Genomic DNA, 27,188 nt, shown 5'->3' with positions numbered 1-27,188 from the left:
TCGCTTTCCTTAGGGCATACAGACTATCACCACAGAAAAGCCTCACTGCCTCTGAAACAAAAAAAGAAAAGAGAGCTCAGGAAAATAGTTCACTAATATGAACCTTCGGAAAAGCGAAACTTTAAAGCCTAACAATCAGTGATAGCAGAGAAAAATTTTTGTAGAGAGAAATGAGATTAAGAAACTTTAAAAAAGCACGTAATTTAAAAAAAAAACGTTTGAAATCTGCTTCATCCTCTTCAGAAGCTGGACATCTGCTATTGTCCAACAATTTTCTCTGTGGGAACCAGCAAATTCGCTTGAGTTCGTCATCAGTTAAAATTTTTTTTTGCTAAGTACCGACCAAACCCAGCATAGTCAATCCTACTTCCTTTGAAGCCCCGCAAGTTCTGGTCCTTGTACATGAAAATGCGTCTTTTTTCTGCTAAGCGACAGCTACGGACCTTCTTATTGATCTAAGCCAAAAAGGGAAAAGTTTGAAGCATTGAAAGAAAAATTGATGGATATCCCACAGCAAGCGAAGCGGTGATTTAATAAGGAAAACGAAGCAGCATATTGAGAAAATTTTGCTGCTTTGGGTATTACAAAATTTATATGGATTGTCATGACGCCTTGCTATCAAGACGAGATGAAAAATGACGGAGGTCTATTGAAAACATGAGCGCTTTGAGCTTACCATTTTATCAAGCATCTCGGTCACTTCCAACAGGGAGTTTCTTGCGTCCAGCTCGCTATGACAAAAACCCCGGTATGTTTCCTCAAGCAAATCAGTGTAGTAAAATAGTCGTTCCACATGATTATCCATAGCATTTGTATTTTTACTGCGGCTCATTTTTGACTGAAAATGGCGGGGGAAAAATTGCGCAAGATTTTTAGCCGTATAAATGAGAAAGCATTTCATGCAAAGTTCGCTTAAAAAACGATATATTGAGTTTTTGAACAAAATACGCTGAACAAAGAAGGAGCGGTAAACCATAACGCATAAGGCATGTTATCTCACTTCAGCTTCTCAACAAACTGCTATCAGAGTGCCGAGACTCAAACGTTATTTAAAAAACGTTAAATTAAGTTTTTCAAAAAAGTACGCTGAAAAAGAAGGAGCGGTAAATCATAACACAGAAAGCATGCTATCTTACTTCAGCTTCTCAACAAACTGCTATCAGAGTGCTGAGACTCAAGTTGAACAAATACACTGGTCTTAGAAAAAAGGGCAGACACATTTCTCTTTTTATTTTGGAAAAAGTAAGAACACTCAAACAAATGTTACTAAAACTTACATCAAAACTAAGAGAAATGCATAAAAGATGAGCAACTTAAGAGAGAAAACAACTCAAAACTCAACATAATAAGTTCAGAAGCACCTATTTTTGGAGAGAATTGCGCTTTTCCCTGAATCGTTGATTAACAAGACGCAAGCTCGCTTTGTAAAGTGTTTCCGAAAAATTGTCACCAAATTTAAGCTCTACAGCTTTTCGATACAAGTCGGTTCTTTCGTCGTCAGCCGGAGTTCGGTCAGTATCTTTAGAAAGAGATTTCTTCGGATCTATGCAAATATTTTTTCTCTCCTCTTCTGTCCACAGCGCTTTCGCTATACAAAAAGCCTGCTCAGAATGAGTCGCGCCGCCAAGTTCCATTAAATCGACCTGCTCATACATCAATGAAGGCCCTGTGTTTTCCTCATCATTGGGTTCTATTGACCGTCTTAGATTCGAAACAGAGCATTCAGAAAATCGATTGATTTGATCAAGAGCCTTCTTAGCAAACTTAGAAAGATCGTCAAGCACCCGTTCAGTTTTTTCCATTCGATAAACCATTCTGATCACCAACTGCTCAAACTTTCGCCAGATGGCCTAAAACCAGCTTTTACGAAAAAGGGGAAAACTAATTGCCCCAAGATTTGGAACCAAAACGAACTGCTATCAGCTCGCTTAAAACCACTTGTTTGATTTAATTTCGATTCAAAATCTAAAAAAAAATTGATTCGTTTTAGATAAGATTCTCAAGCAATCACTTATAAAGATCTGATAAAATAGGTCAGTTAATTCTTATGAGTTTAACCAATAGAGTAAACAACTTTGGTTACCTAAGATCGCCCACCAAGTGAAAAAAAGACATGCATAATTTTAGAGAACAAACTGCTATCAGTTTGTTCATAAAACATGATTTTAAAACTATTGACCTCTTTATCGACACCTGAAGCCTCATCTGCCGTCTTGACCCCGTTTATTGCCTCCATTAGTCTATTGACTTCCTCGCCCTCCAGCTCGGGAAGGTCAGCATTATTATCATCGTTTACATCAGCAGCGTTATCAACTTCAACTGCTTCGGGCACTTCTACGTTGAGGGGCATCTTGAATTTTTCAAGTCTCAACCTCTTAGAAGGCGGCATATTCTCAAGTTCTTCAAAGAAACCGTCTCTTTCAAGTTCCTTGCATGCAGTTTGGAAATTTATTGTGATATCCATGTCATCAATATGTTCTTTACCTTTATCAACTAAGGAATCCATTTTTCTTTCAAGACGTTCCATTAGCAACATCGCTCCCTGACTTAAGAGAACGCCAGTCACAGTTACATTTTTCTTTTCAGATTTGAAGTCTACTCTTGGGTAAGGACGTTTATCAGCAAAATTCAGCTTATCTGTATTTGTAAGGTAGCCAGGCCAGCGGTTATTTGATGCCAAAATCATGTCAAATTTCCGATCACATGGGAAGAATACCAAAAACGAGTAGTCTTCAGGAAGATCAACTGCGTTTTTCTGCTCCTGAATTCTTGCAGAAGCTTTTCGCTTCGGTTCAGTAAGTTTTTGAACCTCTCTTAGTGGCTGGGAGCTCTTTTTAATAACAAAAACCAAAGATTTTTCAATTGACCGAAGCACGAATTCCAGAAATGAAATGAAAATCTGCAAAAAATTTGAAAATAATTTCAATTTAGACCATATAAACGGCATAAGAGCATAGGGTGGTAGAAAATTTTCCAGGGCAGTAGAAAATAGCTAGAAGTCAATGTAGTAGAAAATAGCCAGAAGTCTCTCAGGGTATAGTCAAATACAACGAGAAAAAAAATCCCTGGAGAACAAGCAAAACTATCAAAAACTCAACAATTTTCAAACAGTTTTGATTCGGGCCAACAAATAACCCCTATCTACAACATACCGATAGAACAAACTGATTATTCCCATCAAAAAGAAAAAAAATAACTGAAGATTTAGAAGACCGAACTATCACAAGAGTTGAGAAAAGAATTTACCACCACGAAGCAACTTCTCTTTCTTACAGAAACCAATTGCCCCCTACTTATTGCTGCTTTTATTCTCATATACGTCTGCTCGTGATAATTTATGGGCCTTTTAAACCAAAATAACGAAAAAAAATCAAATTGAAGAGGAATTAACGAAAAAGGAGGGGTCATTTTTGAAGACCAAGAGCACCTATTTTTCCTCAGAAATCTTGAAAATGACGCAGACGGAATCTTATACGCATATCGGGCGTCACGATACTACTGAAAACTTACCAGGGCAGTAGAAAATAGCTAGAAGTCAATGTAGTAGAAAATAGCTAGAAGTCTCTCAGGGCATAACCAAATACATTGAGAAAAAAATCCCTGCAGACAAAGGAAAACTATCAAAAACTCTACAATGTTCAAACGATATCAATTCGGGCCCACAAATAACATCTATCTACCTTATACCGATTGCACAAACAAATTATTCCCGTCAAAAAGAAAAGGAGTAAAAATGAAGATTTCGAAGACCGAACTATCAAAAGAGTTGAGAAAAGAATTTACCACCACGAAGCAACTTCTCTAACTTACAGAAACCCATTGCCCCTACTTACTGCTCCTTTTATTCTCATATACGTCTGCTCGTGATAATCTATGGGCCTTTTAAACCAAAATAACGAAACGAAATCGAGTTGAGAAGGAATTAACGAAAAAGAGTGTCCATTTTTGAAGACCAAGAGCACTTATTTTTCTTCAAAAATCCTGAAAAATGGCGCAATAAAAACCTTATACGCATATCGGGCGTCATGATACTACTGAAAACTTACCAGGGCAGTAGAACATAGCTAGAAGTCAATGTAGTAGAAAATAGCTAGAAGTCTCTCAGGGCATAACCAAATACAATGAGAAAAAAAAATCCCTGGAGAAAAAGCAAAACTATCAAAAACTCAACAATTTTGAAACAGTATCGATTCAGGCCAATAAAAACATCTATCTACAATATACCGATGGAACAAAATAATTATTCCCATCAAAAAGAAAGAAAATAATTACTGAAGATTTCGAAGACCGAACTATCACAAGAGTTGAGAAAAGAATTTACCACTATGAAGCAACTTCTCTTTCTTACAGAAACCAATTGCACCTACTTACTGCTCCTTTTATTCTCATACACGTCTGCTCGTGATAATCTATGGGCCTTTTAAACCAAAATAACGAAACGAAATCGAATTGGGAAGTAATTAACGAAAAAGGAGGGGTCATTTTTGAAGACCAAGAGCACTTATTTTTCTTCAAAAATCCTGAAAAATGGCGCAATCTAAATCTTATACGCATATCGGGCGTCATGATACTACTGAAAACTTACATGGGCAGTAGAACATAGCTAGAAGTCAATGTAGTAGAAAATAGCTAGAAGTCTCTCAGGGCATAACCAAATACAATGAGAAAAAAAAATCCCTGGAGAAAAAGCAAAACTATCAAAAACTCAACAATTTTGAAACAGTATCGATTCAGGCCAATAAAAAACATCTATCTACAATATACCGATGGAACAAAATAATTATTTCCATCAAAAAGAAAGAAAATAATTACTGAAGATTTCGAAAACCGAACTATCACAAGAGTTGAGAAAAGAATTTACCACCATGAAGCAACTTCTCTTTCTTACAGAAACCAATTGCCCCTACTTACTGCTCCTTTTATTCTCATATACGTCTGCTCGTGATAATCTATGGGCCCTTTAAACCAAAATAACGAAACGAAATCGAATTGGGAAGGAATTAACGAAAAAGGAGGGTCATTTTTGAAGACCAAGAGCACTTATTTTTCTTCAAAAATCCTGAAAAATGGCGCAATCTAAATCTTATACGCATATCGGGCGTCATGATACTACTGAAAGCTTACATGGGCAGTAGAACATAGCTAGAAGTCAATGTAGTAGAAAATAGCTAGAAGTCTCTCAGGGCATAACCAAATACAATGAGAAAAAAAAATCCCTGGAGAAAAAGCAAAACTATCAAAAACTCAACAATTTTGAAACAGTATCGATTCAGGCCAATAAAAAACATCTGTCTACAATATACCGATGGAACAAAATAATTATTCCCATCAAAAAGAAAGAAAATTATTACTGAAGATTTCGAAGACCGAACTATCACAAGAGTTGAGAAAAGAATTTACCACCATGAAGCAACTTCTCTTTCTTACAGAAACCAATTGCACCTACTTACTGCTCCTTTTATTCTCATATACGTCTGCTCGTGATAATCTATGGGCCTTTAAACCATAATAACGAAACGAAATTAAGTTGAGAAGGAATTAACGAAAAAAGAGGGGTCGTTTTTGAAGACCAAGAGCACTTATTTCTCTTCAAAATTCTGAAAAATGGCGCAATAAAAACCTTATACGCATATCGGGCGTCATGATACTACGGAAAACTTACCAGGGCAGTAGAACATAGCTAGAAGTCAATGTAGTAGAAAATAGCTAGAAGTCTCTCAGGGCATAACCAAATACATTGAGAAAAAAATCCCTGCAGACAAAGGAAAACTATCAAAAACTCTACAATGTTCAAACGATATCAATTCGGGCCCACAAATAACATCTACCTACCTTATACCGATTGCACAAACAATATATTCCCGTCAAAAAGAAAAGGAGTAAAAATGAAGATTTCGAAGACCGAACTATCAAAAGAGTTGAGAAAAGAATTTACCACCACGAAGCAACTTCTCTAACTTACGGAAACCCATTGCCCCTACTTACTGCTCCTTTTATTCTCATATACGTCTGCTCGTGATAATCTATGGGCCTTTTAAACCAAAATAACGAAACGAAATCGAATTGAGAAGGAATTAACGAAAAAGGAGTGGTCATTTTTGAAGACCAAGAGCACTTATTTTTCTTCAAAAATCCTGAAAAATGGCGCAATGAAAACCTTATACGCATATCGGGCGTCATGATACTACTGAAAACTTACCAGGACAGTAGAACATAGCTAGAAGTCAATGTAGTAGAAAATAGCTAGAAGTCTCTCAGGGCATAACCAAATACAATGAGAAAAAAAAATCCCTGGAGAAAAAGCAAAACTATCAAAAACTCAACAATTTTGAAACAGTATCGATTCAGGCCAATAAAAAACATCTGTCTACAATATACCGATGGAACAAAATAATTATTCCCATCAAAAAGAAAGAAAATTATAACTGAAGATTTCGAAGACCGAACTATCACAAGAGTTGAGAAAAGAATTTACCACCATGAAGCAACTTCTCTTTCTTACAGAAACCAATTGCACCTACTTACTGCTCCTTTTATTCTCATATACGTCTGCTCGTGATAATCTATGGGCCTTTAAACCATAATAACGAAACGAAATTGAGTTGAGAAGGAATTAACGAAAAAAGAGGGGTCATTTTTGAAGACCAAGAGCACTTATTTCTCTTCAAAATTCTGAAAAATGGCGCAATAAAAACCTTATACGCATATCGGGCGTCATGATACTACTGAAAACTTACCAGGGCAGTAGAACATAGCTAGAAGTCAATGTAGTAGAAAATAGCTAGAAGTCTCTCAGGGCATAACCAAATACATTGAGAAAAAAATCCCTGCAGACAAAGGAAAACTATCAAAAACTCTACAATGTTCAAACGATATCAATTCGGGCCCACAAATAACATCTACCTACCTTATACCGATTGCACAAACAATATATTCCCGTCAAAAAGAAAAGGAGTAAAAATGAAGATTTCGAAGACCGAACTATCAAAGGAGTTGAGAAAAGAATTTACCACCACGAAGCAACTTCTCTAACTTACAGAAACCCATTGCCCCTACTTACTGCTCCTTTTATTCTCATATACGTCTGCTCGTGATAATCTATGGGCCTTTTAAACCAAAATAACGAAACGAAATCGAATTGAGAAGGAATTAACGAAAAAGGAGTGGTCATTTTTGAAGACCAAGAGCACTTATTTTTCTTCAAAAATCCTGAAAAATGGCGCAATGAAAACCTTATACGCATATCGGGCGTCATGATACTACTGAAAACTTACCAGGGCAGTAGAACATAGCTCGAAGTCAATGTAGTAGAAAATAGCTAGAAGTCTCTCAGGGCATAACCAAATACAATGAGAAAAAAAATCCCTGGAGAAAAAGCAAAACTATCAAAAACTCAACAATTTTGAAACAGTATCGATTCAGGCCAATAAAAAACATCCATCTACAATATACCGATGGAACAAAATAATTATTCCCATCAAAAAGAAAGAAAATAATTACTGAAGATTTCGAAGACCGAACTATCACAAGAGTTGAGAAAAGAATTTACCACCATGAAGCAACTTCTCTTTCTTACAGAAACCAATTGCACCTACTTACTGCTCCTTTTATTCTCATATACGTCTGCTCGTGATAATCTATGGGCCTTTTAAACCAAAATAACGAAACGAAATCGAATTGGGAAGGAATTAACGAAAAAGTAGGGGTCATTTTTGAAGACCAAGAGCACTTATTTTTCTTCAAAAATCCTGAAAAATGGCGCAATCTAAATCTTATACGCATATCGGGCGTCATGATACTACTGAAAACTTACATGGGCAGTAGAACATAGCTAGAAGTCAATGTAGTAGAAAATAGCTAGAAGTCTCTCAGGGCATAACCAAATACAATGAGAAAAAAAAATCCCTGGAGAAAATGCAAAACTATCAAAAACTCAACAATTTTGAAACAGTATCGATTCAGGCCAATAAAAAACATCTGTCTACAATATACCGATGGAACAAAATAATTATTCCCATCAAAAAGAAAGAAAATTATTACTGAAGATTTCGAAGACCGAACTATCACAAGAGTTGAGAAAAGAATTTACCACCATGAAGCAACTTCTCTTTCTTACAGAAACCAACTGCACCTACTTACTGCTCCTTTTATTCTCATATACGTCTGCTCGTGATAATCTATGGGCCTTTAAACCATAATAACGAAACGAAATTGAATTGAGAAGGAATTAACGAAAAAAGAGGGGTCATTTTTGAAGACCAAGAGCACTTATTTTTCTTCAAAAATCCTGAAAAATGGCGCAATAAAAATCTTATACGCATATCGTGCGTCATGATACTACTGAGAACTTAACAGGGCAGGAGAACATAGCTAGAAGTCAATGTAGTAGAAAATAGCTAGAAGTCTCTCAGGGCATAACCAAATACAATGAGAAAAAAAATCCCTGGAGAAAAAACAAAACTATCAAAAACTCAACAATTTTGAAACAGTATCGATTCAGGCCAATAAAAAACATCTGTCTACAATATACCGATGGAACAAAATAATTATTCCCATCAAAAAGAAAGAAAATTATTACTGAAGATTTCGAAGACCGAACTATCACAAGAGTTGAGAAAAGAATTTACCACCATGAAGCAACTTCTCTTTCTTACAGAAACCAACTGCACCTACTTACTGCTCCTTTTATTCTCATATACGTCTGCTCGTGATAATCTATGGGCCTTTAAACCATAATAACGAAACGAAATTGAATTGAGAAGGAATTAACGAAAAAAGAGGGGTCATTTTTGAAGACCAAGAGCACTTATTTTTCTTCAAAAATCCTGAAAAATGGCGCAATAAAAATCTTATACGCATATCGTGCGTCATGATACTACTGAGAACTTAACAGGGCAGGAGAACATAGCTAGAAGTCAATGTAGTAGAAAATAGCTAGAAGTCTCTCAGGGCATAACCAAATACAATGAGAAAAAAAATCCCTGGAGAAAAAACAAAACTATCAAAAACTCAACAATTTTGAAACAGTATCGATTCAGGCCAATTAAAAACATCTATCTACAATATACCAATGGAACAAAATAATTATTTCCATCAAAAAGAAAGAAAACAATTACTGAAGATTTCGAAGACCGAACTATCACAAGAGTTGAGAAAAGAATTTACCACCATGAAGCAACTTCTCTTTCTTACAGAAACCAATTGCCCCTACTTACTGCTCCTTTTTTTCTCATATACGTCTGGTCGTGATAAACAATGGGCCTTTTAAACCAAAAAAAAACGAAACGAAATCGAATTGAGAAGGAATTTACAAAAAAGGAGGGATCATTTTTGAAGACCAAGAGCACTTATTTCTCTTCAAAATTCTGAAAAATGGCGCAATAAAAATCTTATACGCATATCGGGCGTCATGATACTACTGAAAACTTACCAGGGCAGTAGAACATAGCTAGAAGTCAATGTAGTAGAAAATAGCTAGAAGTCTCTCAGGGCATAACCAAATACAATGAGAAAAAAAAATCCCTGGAGAAAAAGCAAAACTATCAAAAACTCAACACTTTTGAAACAGTATCGATTCAGGCCAATAAAAAACATCTATCTACAATATACCGATAGAAAAAAAATAATTATTACCATGAAAAGAAAGAAAATACTTACTGAAGATTTCGAAAACCGAACTATCACGAGTTGAGAAAAGAATTTACCACAATAAGCAACTTCTCTTTCTTACAGAAAACAATTGCCCCCTACTTATTGCTTCTTTTATTCTCATATACGTCTGCTCGTGATAATCTATGGGCCTTTTAAACCAAAATAACGAAACGAAATCGAATTGAGAAGGAATTAACGAAAAAAGAGGGGTCATTTTTGAAAACCAAGAGCACCTATTTTTTCTTCAGAAATCTTGAAAAATGACGCAATAAAAATCTTATACGCATATCGGGCGTCATGACACTACTACAAACTTACTAGGGCAGTAGCAAATAGCTAGTAGTCAGTGTCGTAGAAATTAGCTAGAAGTCTCTCAGGGCATAGCCAAACACAATGAGAAAAAAAAACCCGGAGCTTACTTGGCATGCCATTTTTTATTATACTTTCCCCATTAAAGGACTGCGCAGTTTTACCACTGTTCTCGATGCTTAAACTGAGACTCTATAGGCTCAGCGGGAAGCTATTTACCTTATTATTGGTAGAACTAGAACCGCAATAATGAATGTACCATAAGCATATATATATTTATCAAAATGCAAACACACTTTCACTTAACACACACGGTGCCTGTTGCTATCAACAGGTCACACAAAAGACTACAAACATTTAAAATATCTAAATACATTGATGGTGTTCAACTCACGTTTAGTTTGTCGTTTGCAGATGTGATGACGTTGATAGTTATGAAGCAGAAGTACTATTAAAGCAAGCAAAATCTGAAATTCAATTTTAAATTCATTACAAAGTCTGAACCACTCTGTTAATAACAACCAACTTTGGTCACAGCTATTAGCACGTTGATACCAAATTATAAGTACCCATTGTAACCATTTAGAACAATGAACACATGTAAGAAGTTATAGCAAAAATAAGGTACCGTAGAAACACACCGAAACGCACCGAAACGCAACGAAAGACGACCGCAAAACTCGCCCGCACCACGCGTACGTCCCCATCATGAGGTGCACCAAAGCCCAGAGGGGGGGAACCGACTAACCGGCGTCTCAACGGGCGGCAAAAGTCATTAATTTCAACATTTCACATATAGAAACGTGAAACGTACCAGTCACTAAAAGGTCAAAATGACCGTATGTGTCGAGGCCAATTTCTCAAAAACGGCTGAAAGAAACAAAACGCCATTTACAGGGATTCAGGTACTGCTCAAGCTGAGTTCAAATCAAAAAACAGATCAAAAATCGGTTCACTCTACGAGGAGATATTTCAAAATAAACGATTCGTACCAGATGTCCAAAATGACCCCTTTCTGGTCCTGTTTCTGTACTGTAACCTATAATTGATACCAATTGTAGCACTGCTTGAGACAGGCGTCATATTAAAAAATGAGCTCAATCGGTGCACTATTCGAGGAGTTATAGCAAAAAATAGGTACCGTACCAAAGGACCTTAGAGGAGAGATGCACAACCTTCAGAGCTAAAATTGAACATCTAAACATCACAAAATGCTGTATAAAGTATACATATTCTGAATCTACGTTAGACGGGCTACTCAAAACACTAATTTTTTAAAACACAGTTCAAAGCTTCAAGGTGTCAACGGTGTCACCCGCTGGTGTCAACCTCTTCTTGGGCTAAAACGAGGGCAAGTTTACTGGCCAATTTCTCTAAAACGGCAAAACAAAAATAAACGCCCTTAGTAAAGTTGGTAGCACTGCTTGAGATACGCATCATATTAAAAAATGAGCCCAATCGGTGCATTCTTCGAGGAGTTATAGCAAAAATAAGGTACCGTACCAACTGACCCCAGAAGAGAGATACGCCACTTTCAGAGCTAAAATTGACCTTCTGAACTACGGAAAACGCCCTATAAAACATATATGAGGAGAATCCTCACTATCAGGGGAGTCTAAAGAACCATTTCGCGGGGCTAAATTCGTCTTTTTTGTTGGTCTAACATGTACATAACTGAAATGTACCGGACACGAATAGGTAAAAATGGAGGTATGTGTCCTGGCCAATTTCTCGAAAACGGCTGAAAGAAACAAAACGCCATTTACAGGGATTCAAGTACGGCTCACGCTGAGTTCAAATCAACAAACAGATCAAAAATCGGTTCACTCTACGAGGAGATATTCCAACATAAAGGTACCGTACCAAATGACTAAATAGGACAAGTACGGCGCAGGTTTCGCTAAAATTGACCACCTGGACTACGTAAAACTACATACAAAATATATATGGGGAGACTCCCCACTAACTGGGGATTCTAAATCACTAGCACTTGTTGGGTAAATCGCGTGTTTTGTTGTACCAAAATTTGGGTCACCCAGTATAGGCCGAAAATTCGACCTATTTCAAGTTTGAACATTAATAACTTTTTGATTAGGCCGATTTGGGAAACCAACTGTACACTGCAAGCAAGAGGGGTCCAATGCCAACAAAACGCGACCATGCTCGTTTGATTTGGTACAGTAGTTTTGGAGAAATCACTAAAGACATAAAGCATACCCCAATTTTCAGGCTATTCTGAGACCCAATTTTCTCGGAAACTTCGGCAAAACGGCCAAAAACGGCTCCTCAAACGTGATTCTGCACCGAACTTACGTCCACTGAGCACTTAGTTAACACCCAAAACCTTTACCGCGATGTGGGAATAAATTCCCACATCGCCATAAAGGCTAGTGTGTCTGGAATGTTTTGGTGGAAAAACAACACTGACCAGAAAATCCTGGAATGGCAAAAAATAAAAAATTGTTGAATTACCCAAAACAGTTTACTCAAACACCTTCATGGGCTACACTGAAGGCTAAATGGCACAATTCGCATGTCAGAATAACGCTTAAAACTAATAAAACATCAAATTTTCTGCAAAAACCGAATTAAATTTTTTTCTGCATGTTTAAAGTTCATTTTAACTATATATCAGCGAAATAAGAAATACAATTACATTGCCCAAGCTAAAACTGCTTAATGTTTGAATAACGTGGCTAAGATTTTTGATTTTGGTCCTGTAGTTGCGTAGAGATCGTCAAAAAATGAAAGAACTCTTAAGTTTAGTTATTGATTGGACACCGAACTCGCATAAGTTCTCATCTGAATAAGTTTTGACCAGTGAAGTTTGATGAACGAATTAGATACTGCAACTACGAAGGGTTCAATGTCATCAAAACGCGACCATGTTCATTCAATTTGGTACAGTAGTTGGGGAGATATCACTAAAGACATAAAACAGAACATAATTTTTTAGGCTATTCAGAGACCCAATTTTCTCAAAAACTTCGGCAAAGCGGCCGGAAACGGCGCCTCAGACGTAATTCTACACCCAATGGAAGTCCAATTAGCAGTTAGATAACACCCAAAACCTTTACTGCGATTTGGGAACAAATTCCCACATCGCCAACTTCTAAATTTGGTTGTCAATCGAACAATGAAATCGCACAAACATTCATGTATATTAGCTTTCCAAAAACCTCTAGTGACGTTTCTGGAAAGAAAGAAATGGTTCTGGTTAAGAGCGGGCGACACTGAGTTGGTTATTAAGCACTAAAAAAGGTGACAAAAAAGCCTAAAGTGCATTCGAGATAATGATATAAAATGTTTTGTTCGACTTTTTTTTCATTGAATGAGACGTTTCTGTGACTCCATTCACTTTAAAACCTTATTTGGTAGCACCTACCCCAAGAACCAACTAACAATAACCAGTTGATACTAATAGAGCACACAGTCACTGCAAAAAAGTCAATAATGCGTTTTACATTGCGATAATATAACGTTTTTCACTGTTTAATTACGCACCTGGCAAAAACCGTAAATGGTCAGTTTTGTGGACCTTCCAAACCGTTGTAATCTTGATCCATAGCAGAATGGCACTTCTACTGAGGTTGTCACGTAGCTTAAAAAAGGAAATCAATGTCTAAAACTTTTTTGCCGGAAATCAATTTTGCTCTCTGGCCTAAACAGAAAGTTTCATACCAACTTCACCGAAAATAAGGTATTTGAATTACTCATCTCAAAAAAATTGATTAAATGATCGTTTTAATTGTTTATTCTGTTCATACAATAAGTGAATGGGTTATTAAGCACTGAAAAAGGTGACAAAAAAGCCTCCAGTGCCTTCCAGCTCATGATATAAAATGTTTTGTTCGACTTTTTTTTTTCATTGAATGAGACGTTTCTGTGACTCCATTCATTTTAAAAACTTATTAGATAGCGAGAACCTCAAAAACCAACTGTAAGTAGCCAATTTATACTATTAGAGCACATAGTCACTGCAAAAAAGTCACTAATACGTTTTCCATTGCGATTACACAACGTTTTTCACTGTTTCATTACGCACCTGGCGAAAATCGTAAATGGTCAATTTTGTCGACCCTCCAATCCGTTTTAATCTTGTTCTATAGCAGAATGGCACTTCTACTGAGGCTGTAACATAGCTTAAAGACGAAAATCAAGGTCTAAAATTTTTTTGGCGGAAATCAATTTTGCTCTCTGGCCTAAACAGAAAGTTTCATACCAACTTCACCGAAAATAAGGTATTTGAAATAATCGTCTCAAAAAAACTTTTTAAATGACCGTTTTAATGGTTTATTCTATTCATACAAATTGTGAATTGGTTATTATGCACTAAAAAAGGTGACAAAAAAGCCTAAAGTGCATTCCAGTTTATGATATAAAATGTTTTGTTCTACTTTTTTTTCATTGAATGAGACGTTTCTGTGACTCCATTCATTTTAAAACCATATTAGGTAGCAAGTACCCCAAGAACCATCTAACACTAACCAGTTGATACTAATAGAGCACAGAGTTACTGCAAAAAAGTCAATAATACGTTTTCCATTGCGATTATACAACATTTTTCACTGTTTCATTACGCACCTGGCGAAAATCGTATATGGTCAATTTTGTCGACCTTCCAATCCGTTTCAATCTTGTTCTATAGCAGAATGGCACTTCTACTGAGGCTGTAACATAGCTTAAAGACAAAAATCAAGGTCTATATTTTTTTGCCGTAAATCAATTTTGCTCTCTGGCCTAAACAGAATGTTTCATACCAACTTCACCGAAAAAAAGGTATTTGAATTACTCGTCTCAAAAAAAATTATTTAAATGATCGTTTTAATGGTTTATTCTGTTCACACAAAGTGTGAATTGCTCATTAAGCACTATAAAAGGTGACAAAAAAGCCTCCAGTGACTTCCAGCTTATGATATAAAATGTTTTGTTCTACTTTTTTTTCATTGAATGAGACGTTTCTGTGACTCCATTCATTTTAAAACCATATTTGGTAGCAAGTACCCCAAGAACCAACTAACACTAACCAGTTGATACTAAGAGAGCACAGAGTTACTGCAAAAAAGTCAATATTACGCTTTCCATTGCGATTATACAACGTTTTTCACTGTTTCATTACGCACCTGGCGAAAATCGTAAATGGTCAATTTTGTCGACCTTCCAATCCGTTTCAATATTGTTCTATAGCAGAATAGCACTTCTACTGAAGTTGTAACATAGCTTATAGACGAAAATCAAGGTCTAAAATTTTTTTGCCGGAAATCAATTTTGCTCTCTGGCCTAAACAGAAAGTTTCATACCAACTTCACCGAAAATAAGGTAATTGAATTACTCGTCTCGAAAAAAATTATTTAAATGATCGTTTAAATGGTTTATTCTATTCACACAAAGTGTGAATTGCTCATTAAGCACTATAAAAAGTGACAAAAAAGCCTCCAGTGACTTCCAGCTTATGATATAAAATGTTTTGTTCTACTTTTTTTTCATTGAATGAGACGTTTCTGTGACTCCATTCATTTTAAAACCATATTTGGTAGCAAGTACCCCAAGAACCAACTAACACTAACCAGTTGATACTAAGAGAGCACAGAGTTACTGCAAAAAAGTCAATATTACGCTTTCCATTGCGATTATACAACGTTTTTCACTGTTTCACAACGCACCTGGCGAAAATCGTAAATGGTCAATTTTGTCGATCTTCCAATCCGTTTTAATCTTGTTCTATAGCAGAATGGCACTTCTACTGAGGCCGTAACATAGCTTAAAGACTAAAATCAAGGTCTAAAATTTTTTGCCGGAAATCAATTTTGCTCTCTGGCCTAAACAGAAAGTTTCATACCAACTTCACCGAAAATAAGGTATTTGAAATAATCGTCTCAAAAAAACTTTTTAAATGACCGTTTTAATGGTTTGTTCTATTCATACAAATTGTGAATTGGTTATTATGCACTAAAAAAGGTGACAAGAAAGCCTAAAGTGCATTCCAGCTTATGATATAAAATGTTTTGTTCTACTTTTTTTTCATTGATTGAGGCGTTTCTGTGACTCCATTCATTTTAAAACCATATTAGGTAGCAAGTACCCCAAGAACCAACTAATACTAACCAGTTGATACTAATAGAGCACAAAGTTACTGCAAAAAAGTCAATAATATGTTTTCATTGCGATTATACAACGTTTTTCACTGTTTCACTACGCACCTGGCGAAAATCGTAAATGGTCAATTTTGTCGATCTTCCAATCCGTTTTAATCTTGTTCTATAGCAGAATAGCACTTCTACTGAAGTTTTAACATAGCTTATAGACGAAAATCAAGGTCTAAAATTTTTTTGCCGGAAATCAATTTTGCTCTCTGGCCTAAACAGAAAGTTTCATACCAACTTCACCGAAAATAAGGTATTTGAAATAATCGTCTCAAAAAAACTTTTTAAATGACCGTTTTAATGGTTTGTTCTATTCATACAAATTGTGAATTGGTTATTATGCACTAAAAAAGGTGACAAAAAAGCCTAAAGTGCATTTCAGCTTATGATATAAAATGTTTTGTTCTACTTTTTTTCATTGATTGAGGCGTTTCTGTGACTCCATTCATTTTTAAACCATATTAGGTAGCAAGTACCCCAAGAACCAACTAACACTAACCAGTTGATACTAATAGAGCACAAAGTTACTGCAAAAAAGTCAATAATATGTTTTCATTGCGATTATACAACGTTTTTCACTGTTTCATTACGCACCTGGCGAAAATCGTAAATGGCCAATTTTGTCGACCTTCCAATCCGTTTCATTCTTGTTCTATAGCAGAATGGCACTTCTACTGAGACTGTAACATAGCTTAAAGACAAAAATCAAGGTCTAAGTTTTTTTTGCCGGAAATCAATTTTGCTCTCTGGCCTAAACAGAAAGTTTCATACCAACTTCACCGAAAACAAGGTATTTGAATTAATCGTCTCAAGAAAATTTATTAAATGATTGTTTTAACGGTTGATTCTCTTCATACAAAATGTGAATTGGTTATTAAGCACTAAAAAAGGTGACGAAATGGCCTAAAGTGCATTCTAGCTTATGATACAAAACGTTTTGTTCGACTTTTTTTTCATTGAATGACAGGTTTCTGTGACTCCATTCATTTTAAAACCATATTTGGTAGCAAGTACCCCAAGAACCAACTAACACTAACCAGTTGATACTAAGAGAGCACAGAGTTACTGCAAAAAAGTCAATATTACGCTTTCCATTGCGATTATACAACGTTTTTCACTGTTTCACTACGCACCTGGCAAAAATCGTAAATGGTCAATTTTGTCGATCTTCCAATCCGTTTTAATCTTGTTCTATAGCAGAATGGCACTTCTACTGAGGCCGTAACATAGCTTAAAGACTAAAATCAAGGTCTAAAATTTTTTTGCCGGAAATCAATTTTGCTCTCTGGCCTAAACAGAAAGTTTCATACCAACTTCACCGAAAATAAAGTATTTGAATTAATCGTCTCAAGAAAATTTATTAAATGATCGTTTTAACGGTTGATTCTCTTCATACATAATGTGAATTGGTTATTAAGCACTAAAAAAGGTGACAAAATGGCCTAAAGTGCATTCCAGCTTATGATACAAAACGTTTTGTTCGACTTTTTTTTCATTGAATGACAGGTTTCTGTGACTCCATTCATTTTAAAACCATATTTGGTAGCAAGTACCCCAAGAACCAACTAACACTAACCAGTTTATACTAAGAGAGCACAAAGTTACTGCAAAAAAGTCAATATTACGCTTTCCATTGCGATTATACAACATTTTTCACTGTTTCATTACGCACCTGGCGAAAATCGTAAATGGTCAATTTTGTCGACCTTCCAATCCGTTTCAATCTTGTTCTATAGCAAAATGGCACTTCTACTGAGGTTGTAACGTAGCTTAAAAGCGAAAATCAAGGTCTAAAATTTTTTTGCCGGAAATCAATTTTGCTCTCCGGCCTAAACAGAAAGTTTTATACCAAGTTCACCGAAAATAAAGTATTTGAATTACTCGTCTCGAAAAAAATTATTTAAATGATCGTTTTAATGGTTTCTTCTATTCACACACAGTGTGAATTGCTCATTAAGCACTATAAAAGGTGACAAAAAGGCCTCCAGTGACTTCCAGCTTATGATATAAAATGTTTTGTTCTACTTTTTTTTTCATTGAATGAGACGTTTCTGTGACCCCATTCATTTTAAAACCATATTAGGTAGCAAGTACCCCAAGAACCAACTAACACTAACCAGTTGATACTAAGAGAGCACAGAGTTACTGCAAAAAAGTCAATAATACGTTTTTCATTTCGATTATACAAGGTTTTTCACTGTTTCATTACGCATAGCTGAATTGCACTTCTACTGAGGTTGTAACATAGCTTAAAGACAAAAATCAAGGTCTAAATTTTTTTTGCCGGAAATCAATTTTGCTCTCTGGTCTAAACAGAATGTTTCATACCAACTTCACCGAAAATAAGGTATTTGAATTACTCGCCTCAAAAAAAAAAAATGATTTAAATGATCGTTTTAATGGTTTATTCTATTCACACAAAGTGTGAATTGCTTATTAAGCACTAAAAAAGGTGACAAAAAAGCCTCCAGTGTCTTCCAGCTTATGATATAAAATGTTTTGTTCTACTTTTTTTTCATTGATTGAGACGTTTCTGTCACTCCATTCATTTTAAAACCATATTAGGTAGCAAGTACCCCAAAAACCAACTGCAAAAAACCAATTGGTAGTGATAAAACGCATAGTTACTCCAAAAAGTCAATAATGAATTTTTCATTGCGATAATACAACGTTTTTCACCGTTTCATTACGCACCTGGCGAAAATCGTAAATGGTCAATTTTGTCGGCCTTCCAATCCGTTTTAATCTTGTTCTATAGCAGAATGGCACTTCTACTGAGGCTGTAACATAGCCTAAAGACGAAAATCAAGGTCTAAAATTTTTTTGCCGGAAATCAATTTTGCTCTCTGGCCTAAACAAAAAGTTTCATACCAACTTCACCGAAAATAAGGTATTTGGAATAATCGTCCCAAGAAAATTTATTAAATGATCGTTTTAATGGTTTATTCACTTCATACGAAATGTGAATTGGTTATTAAGCACTAAAAAAGGTGACAAAATGGCCTAAAATGCATTCCAGCTTATGATACAAAACGTTTTGTTCGACTGTTTTTTCAATGAATGAGACGTTTCTGTGACTCCATTCATTTTGAAATCATATTTAGTAGCAAGTACCCCAACAACCAACAAAAACTAACAAGTTGATACTAATAGAGCACAGAGTTACTGCAAAAAAGTCAATAATACGTTTTCCATTGCGATTATACAACGTTTTTCACTGTTTCATTACGCACCTGGCGAAAATCGTAAATGGTCAATTTTGTCAACCTTCCAATCTTTTTTAATCCTGTTCTATAGCAGAATGGCAGTTCTACTGAGGCTGTAACATAGCTTAAAGACGAAAATCAAGGTCTAAATTTTTTTTGCCGGAAATCAATTTTGCTCTCTGGCCTAAACAGAAAGTTTCATACCAACTTCACCGAAAATAAGGTATTTGAATTACTCGCCTCAAAAAAAATGACTTAAATGATCGTTTTAATGGTTTATTCTATTCACATAAAGTGTGAATATCTTATTAAGCACTAAAAAAGGTGACAAAAAAGCCTCCAGTGTCTTCCAGCTTATGATATATGATGTTTTGTTCTACTTTTTTTTCATTGATTGAGACGTTTCTGTCACTCCATTCATTTTAAAACCATATTAGGTAGCAAGTACCCCAAAAACCAACTGCAAATAACCAATTGGTAGTGATAAAACGCATAGTTACTCCAAAAAGTCAATAATGAATTTTTCATTGCGATAATACAACGTTTTTCACTGTTTCATTACGCACCTGGCGAAAATCGTAAATGGTCAATTTTGTCAACCTTCCAATCTTTTTTAATCCTGTTCTATAGCAGAATGGCAGTTCTACTGAGGCTGTAACATAGCTTAAAGACGAAAATCAAGGTCTAAATTTTTTTTGCCGGAAATCAATTTTGCTCTCTGGCCTAAACGGAAAGTTTCATACCAACTTCACCGAAAATAAGGTATTTGAATTACTCGCCTCAAAAAAAAATGATTTAAATGATCGTTTTAATGGTTTATTCTATTCACACAAAGTGTGAAATGCTTATTAAGCACTAAAAAAGGTGACAAAAAAGCCTCCAGTGTCTTCCAGCTTATGATATAAAATGTTTTGTTCTACTTTTTTTTCATTGATTGAGACGTTTCTGTCACTCCATTCATTTTAAAAACATATTAGGTAGCAAGTACCCCAAAAACCAACTGCAAATAACCAATTGGTAGTGATAAAACGCATAGTTACTCCCAAAAGTCAATAATGAATTTTTCTTTGCGATAATACAACGTTTTTCACTGTTTCATTACGCACCTGGCGAAAATCGTAAATGGTCAACTTTGTCGACCTTCCAATCCGTTTTAATCTTGTTCTATTGCAGAATGGCACTTCTACTGAGGCTGTAACATAGCCTAAAGACGAAAATCAAGGTCTAAAATTTTTTTGCCGGAAATCAATTTTGCTCTCTGGCCTAAACAGAAAGTTTCATACCAACTTCACCGAAAATAAGGTACTTGGATTAATCGTCCCACGAAATTTTTTTAAATGATCGTTTTAAAGCTTTATTCTATTCATACAAAATGTGAATTGGTTATTAAGCACTAAAAAAGGTGACAAAATGGCCTAAAGTGCATTCCAGCTTATGGTATAAAACTTTTCGTTCGACTTTTTTTCATTGAATGAGACGTTTCTGTGACTCCATTCATGTTAAAACCATATTAGGTAGCAAGTACCCCAAGAACCAACTAACACTAACCAGTTGATACTAATAGAGCACAAAGTTACTGCAAAAAAGTCAATAATATGTTTTCATTGCGATTATACAACGTTTTTCACTGTTTCATTACGCACCTGGCGAAAATCGTAAATGGTCAATTTTGTCGACCTTCCAGTCCGTTTTAATCTTGTTCTATAGCTGAATGGCACTTCTACTGAGGTTGTAACATAGCTTAAAGACAAAAATCAAGGTCTAAAATTTTTTTGCCGGAAATCAATTTTGCTCTCTGGCCTAAACAGAAAGTTTCATACCAACTTCACCGAAAATAAGGTACTTGGATTAATCGTCCCACGAAATTTTTTTAAATGATCGTTTTAAAGGTTTATTCTATTCATACAAAATGTGAATTGGTTATTGAGCACTAAAAAAGGTGACAAAATGGCCTAAAGTGCATTCCAGCTTATGGTATAAAACTTTTCGTTCGACTTTTTTTCATTGAATGAGACGTTTCTGTGACTCCATTCATGTTAAAACCATATTAGGTAGCAAGTACCCCAAGAACCAACTAACACTAACCAGTTGATACTAATAGAGCACAAAGTTACTGCAAAAAAGTCAATAATATGTTTTCATTGCGATTATACAACGTTTTTCACTGTTTCATTACGCACCTGGCGAAAATCGTAAATGGTCAATTTTGTCGACCTTCCAGTCCGTTTTAATCTTGTTCTATAGCTGAATGGCACTTCTACTGAGGTTGTAACATAGCTTAAAGACAAAAATCAAGGTCTAAATTTTTTTTGCCGGAAATCAATTTTGCTCTCTGGCCTAAACAGAAAGTTTCATACCAACTTCACCGAAAATAAGGTATTTGGAATAATCGTCCCAAGAAAATTTATTAAATGATCGTTTTAATGGTTTTTTCTGTTTATACGAAGCGTGAATTGGTTATTAAGCACTAAAAAAGGTGACAAAAAGCCTCCAGTGTCTTCCAGCTTATAATATAAAATGTATTGTTCGACTTTTTTTTCATTGAATGAGACGTTTCTGTGACTCTATTCATTTTAAAAACTTATTAGGTCCCAAGTACCCCAAAAACCCATTTTAAGTAGCCAATTGATAGTGATAGAGCACATAGTTACTACAAAAAAAGTCAATAATACGTTTTGCATTGCGATAATACAAAGTTTTTCACTGTTTAACTACGCGCATGGTGAAAATCGTAGATGGTCAATTTTGTCGAACTTCCAGTCCGTTTTAATCTTGTTCTATAGCTGAATGGCACTTCTACTGAGGTTGTAACATAGCTTAAAGACAAAAATCAAGGTCTAAATTTTTTTGCCGGAAATCAATTTTGCTCTCTGGCCTAAACAGAAAGTTTCATACCAACTTCACCGAAAATAAGGTATTTGGAATAATCGTCCCAAGAAAATTTATTAAATGATCGTTTTAATGGTTTTTTCTGTTTATACGAAGCGTGAATTGGTTATTAAGCACTAAAAAAGGTGACAAAAAAGCCTCCAGTGTCTTCCAGCTTATAATATAAAATGTATTGTTCGACTTTTTTTTCATTGAATGAGACGTTTCTGTGACTCCATTCATTTTAAAAACTTATTAGGTCCCAAGTACCCCCAAAAACCCATTTTAAGTAGCCAATTGATAGTGATAGAGCACATAGTTACTACAAAAAAGTCAATAATACGTTTTGCATTGCGATAATACAAAGTTTTTCACTGTTTAACTACGCGCATGGTGAAAATCGTAGATGGTCAATTTTGTCGAACTTCCAATCGGTTGCAATCTTGGTCCATAGCAGAATTTCACTTTTACTGAGGCTATCGCATAGTTTAAAAAAGAAAATCAAGGTCTTAATTTTTTTTGCCCGAAATTAATTTTGCTCTCGGGCCTAAACAGAAAGTTTCATATCAACTTCACCAAAAATAAGGTATTTGAATTACTCGTCTCAACAAAATTTTTTGAATGATCGTTTTAAAAATTTATTCTGTTCATACAAAGTGTGATTTGGTTATTAAGCACTAAAAAAGGTGATAAAAAATAATTCCAGTGCCTTCCAGCTTATGATATAAAATGTTTTGTTCGTTTTTTTTTCATTGAATGAGACGTTTCTGTGACTCCATTCATTTTGAAACCTTATTAGATAGCAAGTACCTCAAAAATCAACTGTAGGTAGCCAATTAATAGTGATAGAGCACATAGTTACTACAAAAAAGTCAATAATACGTTTTGCATTGCGATAATACAACGTTTTTCAGTGATTAATTCCTCGCATGGTGAAAATCGTAAATGGTCAATTTTGTCGAACTTCCAATCGGTTGCAATCTTGTTCTATGGCAGAATGTCACTTCTACTGAGATTGTCACATAGCTTAAAGAAGAAAATCGAGGTCTTAATTTTCTTGCCGGAAATTAATTTTGCTCTCTGGCCTAAACAGAAAGTTTCATATCAACCTCACCAATAATAAGGTATTTGAATTACTCGTCTCAAAGCAATATATTAAATGATCGTTTTAATGATTTATTCTGTTCATAAAAAGTGTGAATTGGTTATTAAGCACTAAAAAAGGTGACAAAAAAGCCTCCAGTGCCATCCAGCTTATGATATAAAATGTTTTCTTCGACATTTTTTTTCATTGAATGAGAAGTTTCTGTGACTCCATTCATTTTAAAACGTTATTAGGTAGCAAGTACCTCAAAAACCAACTGTAAATAGCCAATTGATAGTGATAGAGCACATAGTTACTACAAAAAGTCAATAATACGTTTTGCATTGCGATAATACAACGTTTTTCACTGTATAATTACGCGCATATTGAAAATCGTAAATGGTCAATTTTGTCGAACTTCCAATCGGTTGCAATCTTGGTCTACGGCAGAATGTCACTTCTATTGAGGCTGTCACATAGCTTAAAGAAGAAAATCAAGACCTTAATTTTCTCGCCGGAAAATAATTTTGCTCTCGGGCCTAAACAGAAAGTTTCATATCAACTTCACCGTAAATAAGGTATTTGAATTACTCGTCTCAACAAAATTTTTTGAATGATCGTTTTGATAATTTATTCTGTTCATACAAAGTGTGATGTGGTTATTAAGGACTAAAAAAGGTGACAAAAACGCCTCCAGTGCCTTCCTGCTTATGATATAAAATGTTTTGTTCGTTTTTTTTTCCATTGAATGAGACGTTTCTGTGACTCCATTCTTTTTGAAACCTTATTAGATAGCAAGTACCTCAAACATCAACTGTAGGTAGCCAATTGATAGTGATAGAGCACATAGTTACTACAAAAAAGTCAATAATACGTTTTGCATTGCGATAATACAACGTTTTTCAGTGTTTAATTACTCGCATGGTGAAAATCGTAAATGGTCAATTTTGTCGAACTTCCAATCGGTTGCAACCTTGTTCTATGGCAGAATGTCACTTCTACTAAGGCTGTCACATAGCTTAAAGAAGAAAATCAAGGCCTTAATTTTCTCGCCGGAAATTAATTTTGCTCTCGGGCCCAAACAGAAAGTTTCATATCAACTTCACCAAAAATAAGGTATTTGAATTACTCGTCTCAACAACATTTTTTGAATGATCGTTTTAATAAATTATTCTGTTCATACAAATTGTGATTTGGTTATTAAGCACTAAAAAAAGTGACAAAAACGCCTCCAGTGCCTTCCAGCTTATGATATAAAATGCTTTGTTCGTTTTTTTTTCCATTGAATGAGACGTTTCTGTGACTCCATTTATTTTGAAACCTTATTAGATAGCAAGTACCTCAAAAATCAACTGTAGGTAGCCAATTGATAGTGATAGAGCACATAGTTACTACAAAAAAGTCAATAATACGTTTTGCATTGCGATAATACAACGTTTTTCAGTGATTAAATACTCGCATGGTGAAAATCGTAAATGGTCAATTGTGTCGAGCTTCCAATCGGTTGCAATCTTGTTCTATGGCAGAATGTCACTTCTACTGAGGCTTTCACATAGATTAAAGAAGAAAATCAAGGCCTTAATTTTCTCGCCGGAAATTAATTTTGCTCTCGGGCCCAAACAGAAAGTTTCATATCAACTTCACCAAAAATAAGGTATTTGAATTACTCGTCTCAACAACATTTTTTGAATGATCATTTTAATAAATTATTCTGTTCATACAAATTGTGATTTGGTTATTAAGCACTAAAAAAGTGACAAAAACGCCTCCAGTGCCTTCCAGCTTATGATATAAAATGCTTTGTTCGTTTTTTTTCCCATTGAATGAGACGTTTCTGTGACTCCATTCATTTTGAAACCTTATTAGATAGCAAGTACCTCAAAAATCAACTGTAGGTAGCCAATTGATAGTGATAGAGCACATAGTTACTACAAAAAAGTCAATAATACGTTTTGCATTGCGATAATACAACGTTTTTCAGTGATTAATTACTCGCATGGTGAAAATCGTAAATGGTCAATTGTGTCGAACTTCCAATCGGTTGCAATCTTGTTCTATGGCAGAATGTCACTTCTACTGAGGCTGTCACATAGCTTAAAGAAGAAAATCAAGGCCTTAATTTTCTCGCCGGAAATTAATTTTGCTCTCGGGCCTGAACAAGAAGTTTCATATCAACTTCACCGTAAATAAGGTATTTGAATTACTCTACTCGAGAAATATTTTCAAATAATTGTTTCAGTGGTCTTCTCAAATATTAATAGCAACCATATTTGTTCACAGCTCTTAACACTCGGGTGCAGAACTAAAAAAAATTCCATTGGAACCATAATTTTAACATAATTTTGCCTTTTAATTCACAGCTTTTAGTTAAACAATCAAAACAAAGTTTTTAAGTACGTTTTTATTCCGTTTCTCTTTGTTGCTTAATTTTTTTGATGTGTTCAGAAAACGCCTATCTTGTAAGATCTTGCAAGACATCTTGCAAGATAGCCAAGTTTCACAAGAAGGCTTACACACGCTTATCTTGTAAGATCTTACAAGATGTCTTACAAGATAAGCGTGCAGATGCAAGATCTTACAAGATAAGCGTGTGGTTGCAAGATCTTACAAGATAAGCGCTTTTTGCAAGATTCTTACAAGATCTTACAAGATAGGCGTGTAAGCTCGACTAGGGTGGCGCGTAATAATATTTTAGATTTTATTCAGAAAGTTAATTACTCTATCACTAAAAACGCGCATATACTAGATTTAAAATGTCATCTCTGCGGCCCCAGATTCTAGAATGCTATATGTTCTGATGTACAGTGCCAATTATTAAAACTACCAGCGTTCTAGAACTTCAAAGAGCAAGCTTACTTCCCTAATAATCAGCCAATTCAAATTTTTTTTACAAAATTGTTGAAAACTTGCCAGATTCTTGCACAAATCTTGCAAAAAATGAATCTTGCCTAAAGAATGAAACTGTTCGAAATTCTGAGTTAGATCTCCAACCGCTAGGCGTTTCTGGATTAATGAGAGTAACCTGTACTAGTGAGACTGTTGGGTTTTAGAGTATCTCTACCCTGGCTGGTATCTTCTACATGGGATATGTGATCCACTTCGCAATCAACCCTGTCATCTACATGGCCAGCAGCTACTATTTCAGACACAAATGCTACTCCTACCTCACTCTCATCTTAAACACTCTCTCTTCCCACCTATCTGCATTTTGGCACAACCTGTCTCCCCGAAAGAGGAAGAAGAACAACAACCCAGACCACCTCAATGACCTCCCAATCAAACAGGAGCAGACATTCGAATTGGACACCATTATACCAAAGAATCTCAACAACTCTGACTGTCCTGAAGCTGGCCCCATAGACCCGGCATACCAATGGGAACCGGATTTAACTTTTACTGCTTAGATTGTTCTTTCTTTTGACATGATTTGAGTTTAAAATTTGATTGATGAACTTCAGTTCAGGTTGAAGTCTTAAACCGAACTGACCTCTGATCAGACCCAAATCAAACCATTGTCTATACCACTAGACTTTCGTGAGCTCAGACCGATTTCAGAGTCTAATTTGGAAACAGATCGTCTGCGTTCCTTTTGGGTCTGATTAGAGGTCACTTCGGGCTGAGACCTAAAATGGGCACTGAAATGCTCTTTGTTTCACATCGTGCAATAAAACAGAACTTCCGATAGTGTCGTGAAAAAAAAACAATAAAATGAGAGGAGAGCTGAAAGATACAGTTCGAAGCACTTACGTTGTTTTTTGTTTATGACTCGAGTGGACAGGACAATCGGTACTAGTTCATGAGATATATTTGCATATATTCCAACCTAAAGTTGCATGGAATTTTGATCCATAAAAAAATTTGCAAAATGTGTCGTGTGATTTTCTTAAAATTTTTTAGAGCATTTTGTACGAAGACGTCTTTTTCTTT

At 35.3% G+C, this 27,188-nt stretch overlaps 1 protein-coding gene across 1 annotated transcript in view; it reads left to right on the top strand.

Annotated features, from left to right (window-relative positions):
- The window catches only part of LOC142357994 (uncharacterized), a 32,492-nt gene extending 5,520 nt beyond the window's left edge, over positions 1 to 26,972 (top strand). Inside the window, exon 2 of the mRNA XM_075409471.1 lies at positions 26,312 to 26,972. Within this exon, the coding sequence (XP_075265586.1) occupies positions 26,342 to 26,665 (324 nt within the window). The 5' untranslated portion in view covers positions 26,312 to 26,341 and the 3' untranslated portion in view covers positions 26,666 to 26,972. The remainder of the gene's footprint in view (positions 1 to 26,311) is intronic.
- Positions 26,973 to 27,188: the final 216 nt, after the last annotated feature.

This window comes from Convolutriloba macropyga, unplaced genomic scaffold (assembly GCF_964194025.1).
Source record: "Convolutriloba macropyga unplaced genomic scaffold, txConMacr16.3 SCAFFOLD_759, whole genome shotgun sequence".
Taxonomy (NCBI): Eukaryota; Metazoa; Xenacoelomorpha; order Acoela; family Convolutidae; genus Convolutriloba; species Convolutriloba macropyga.
Note: the sequence above shows the minus strand (reverse complement) of the source record. Positions and strands in the feature narration are given on the sequence as shown.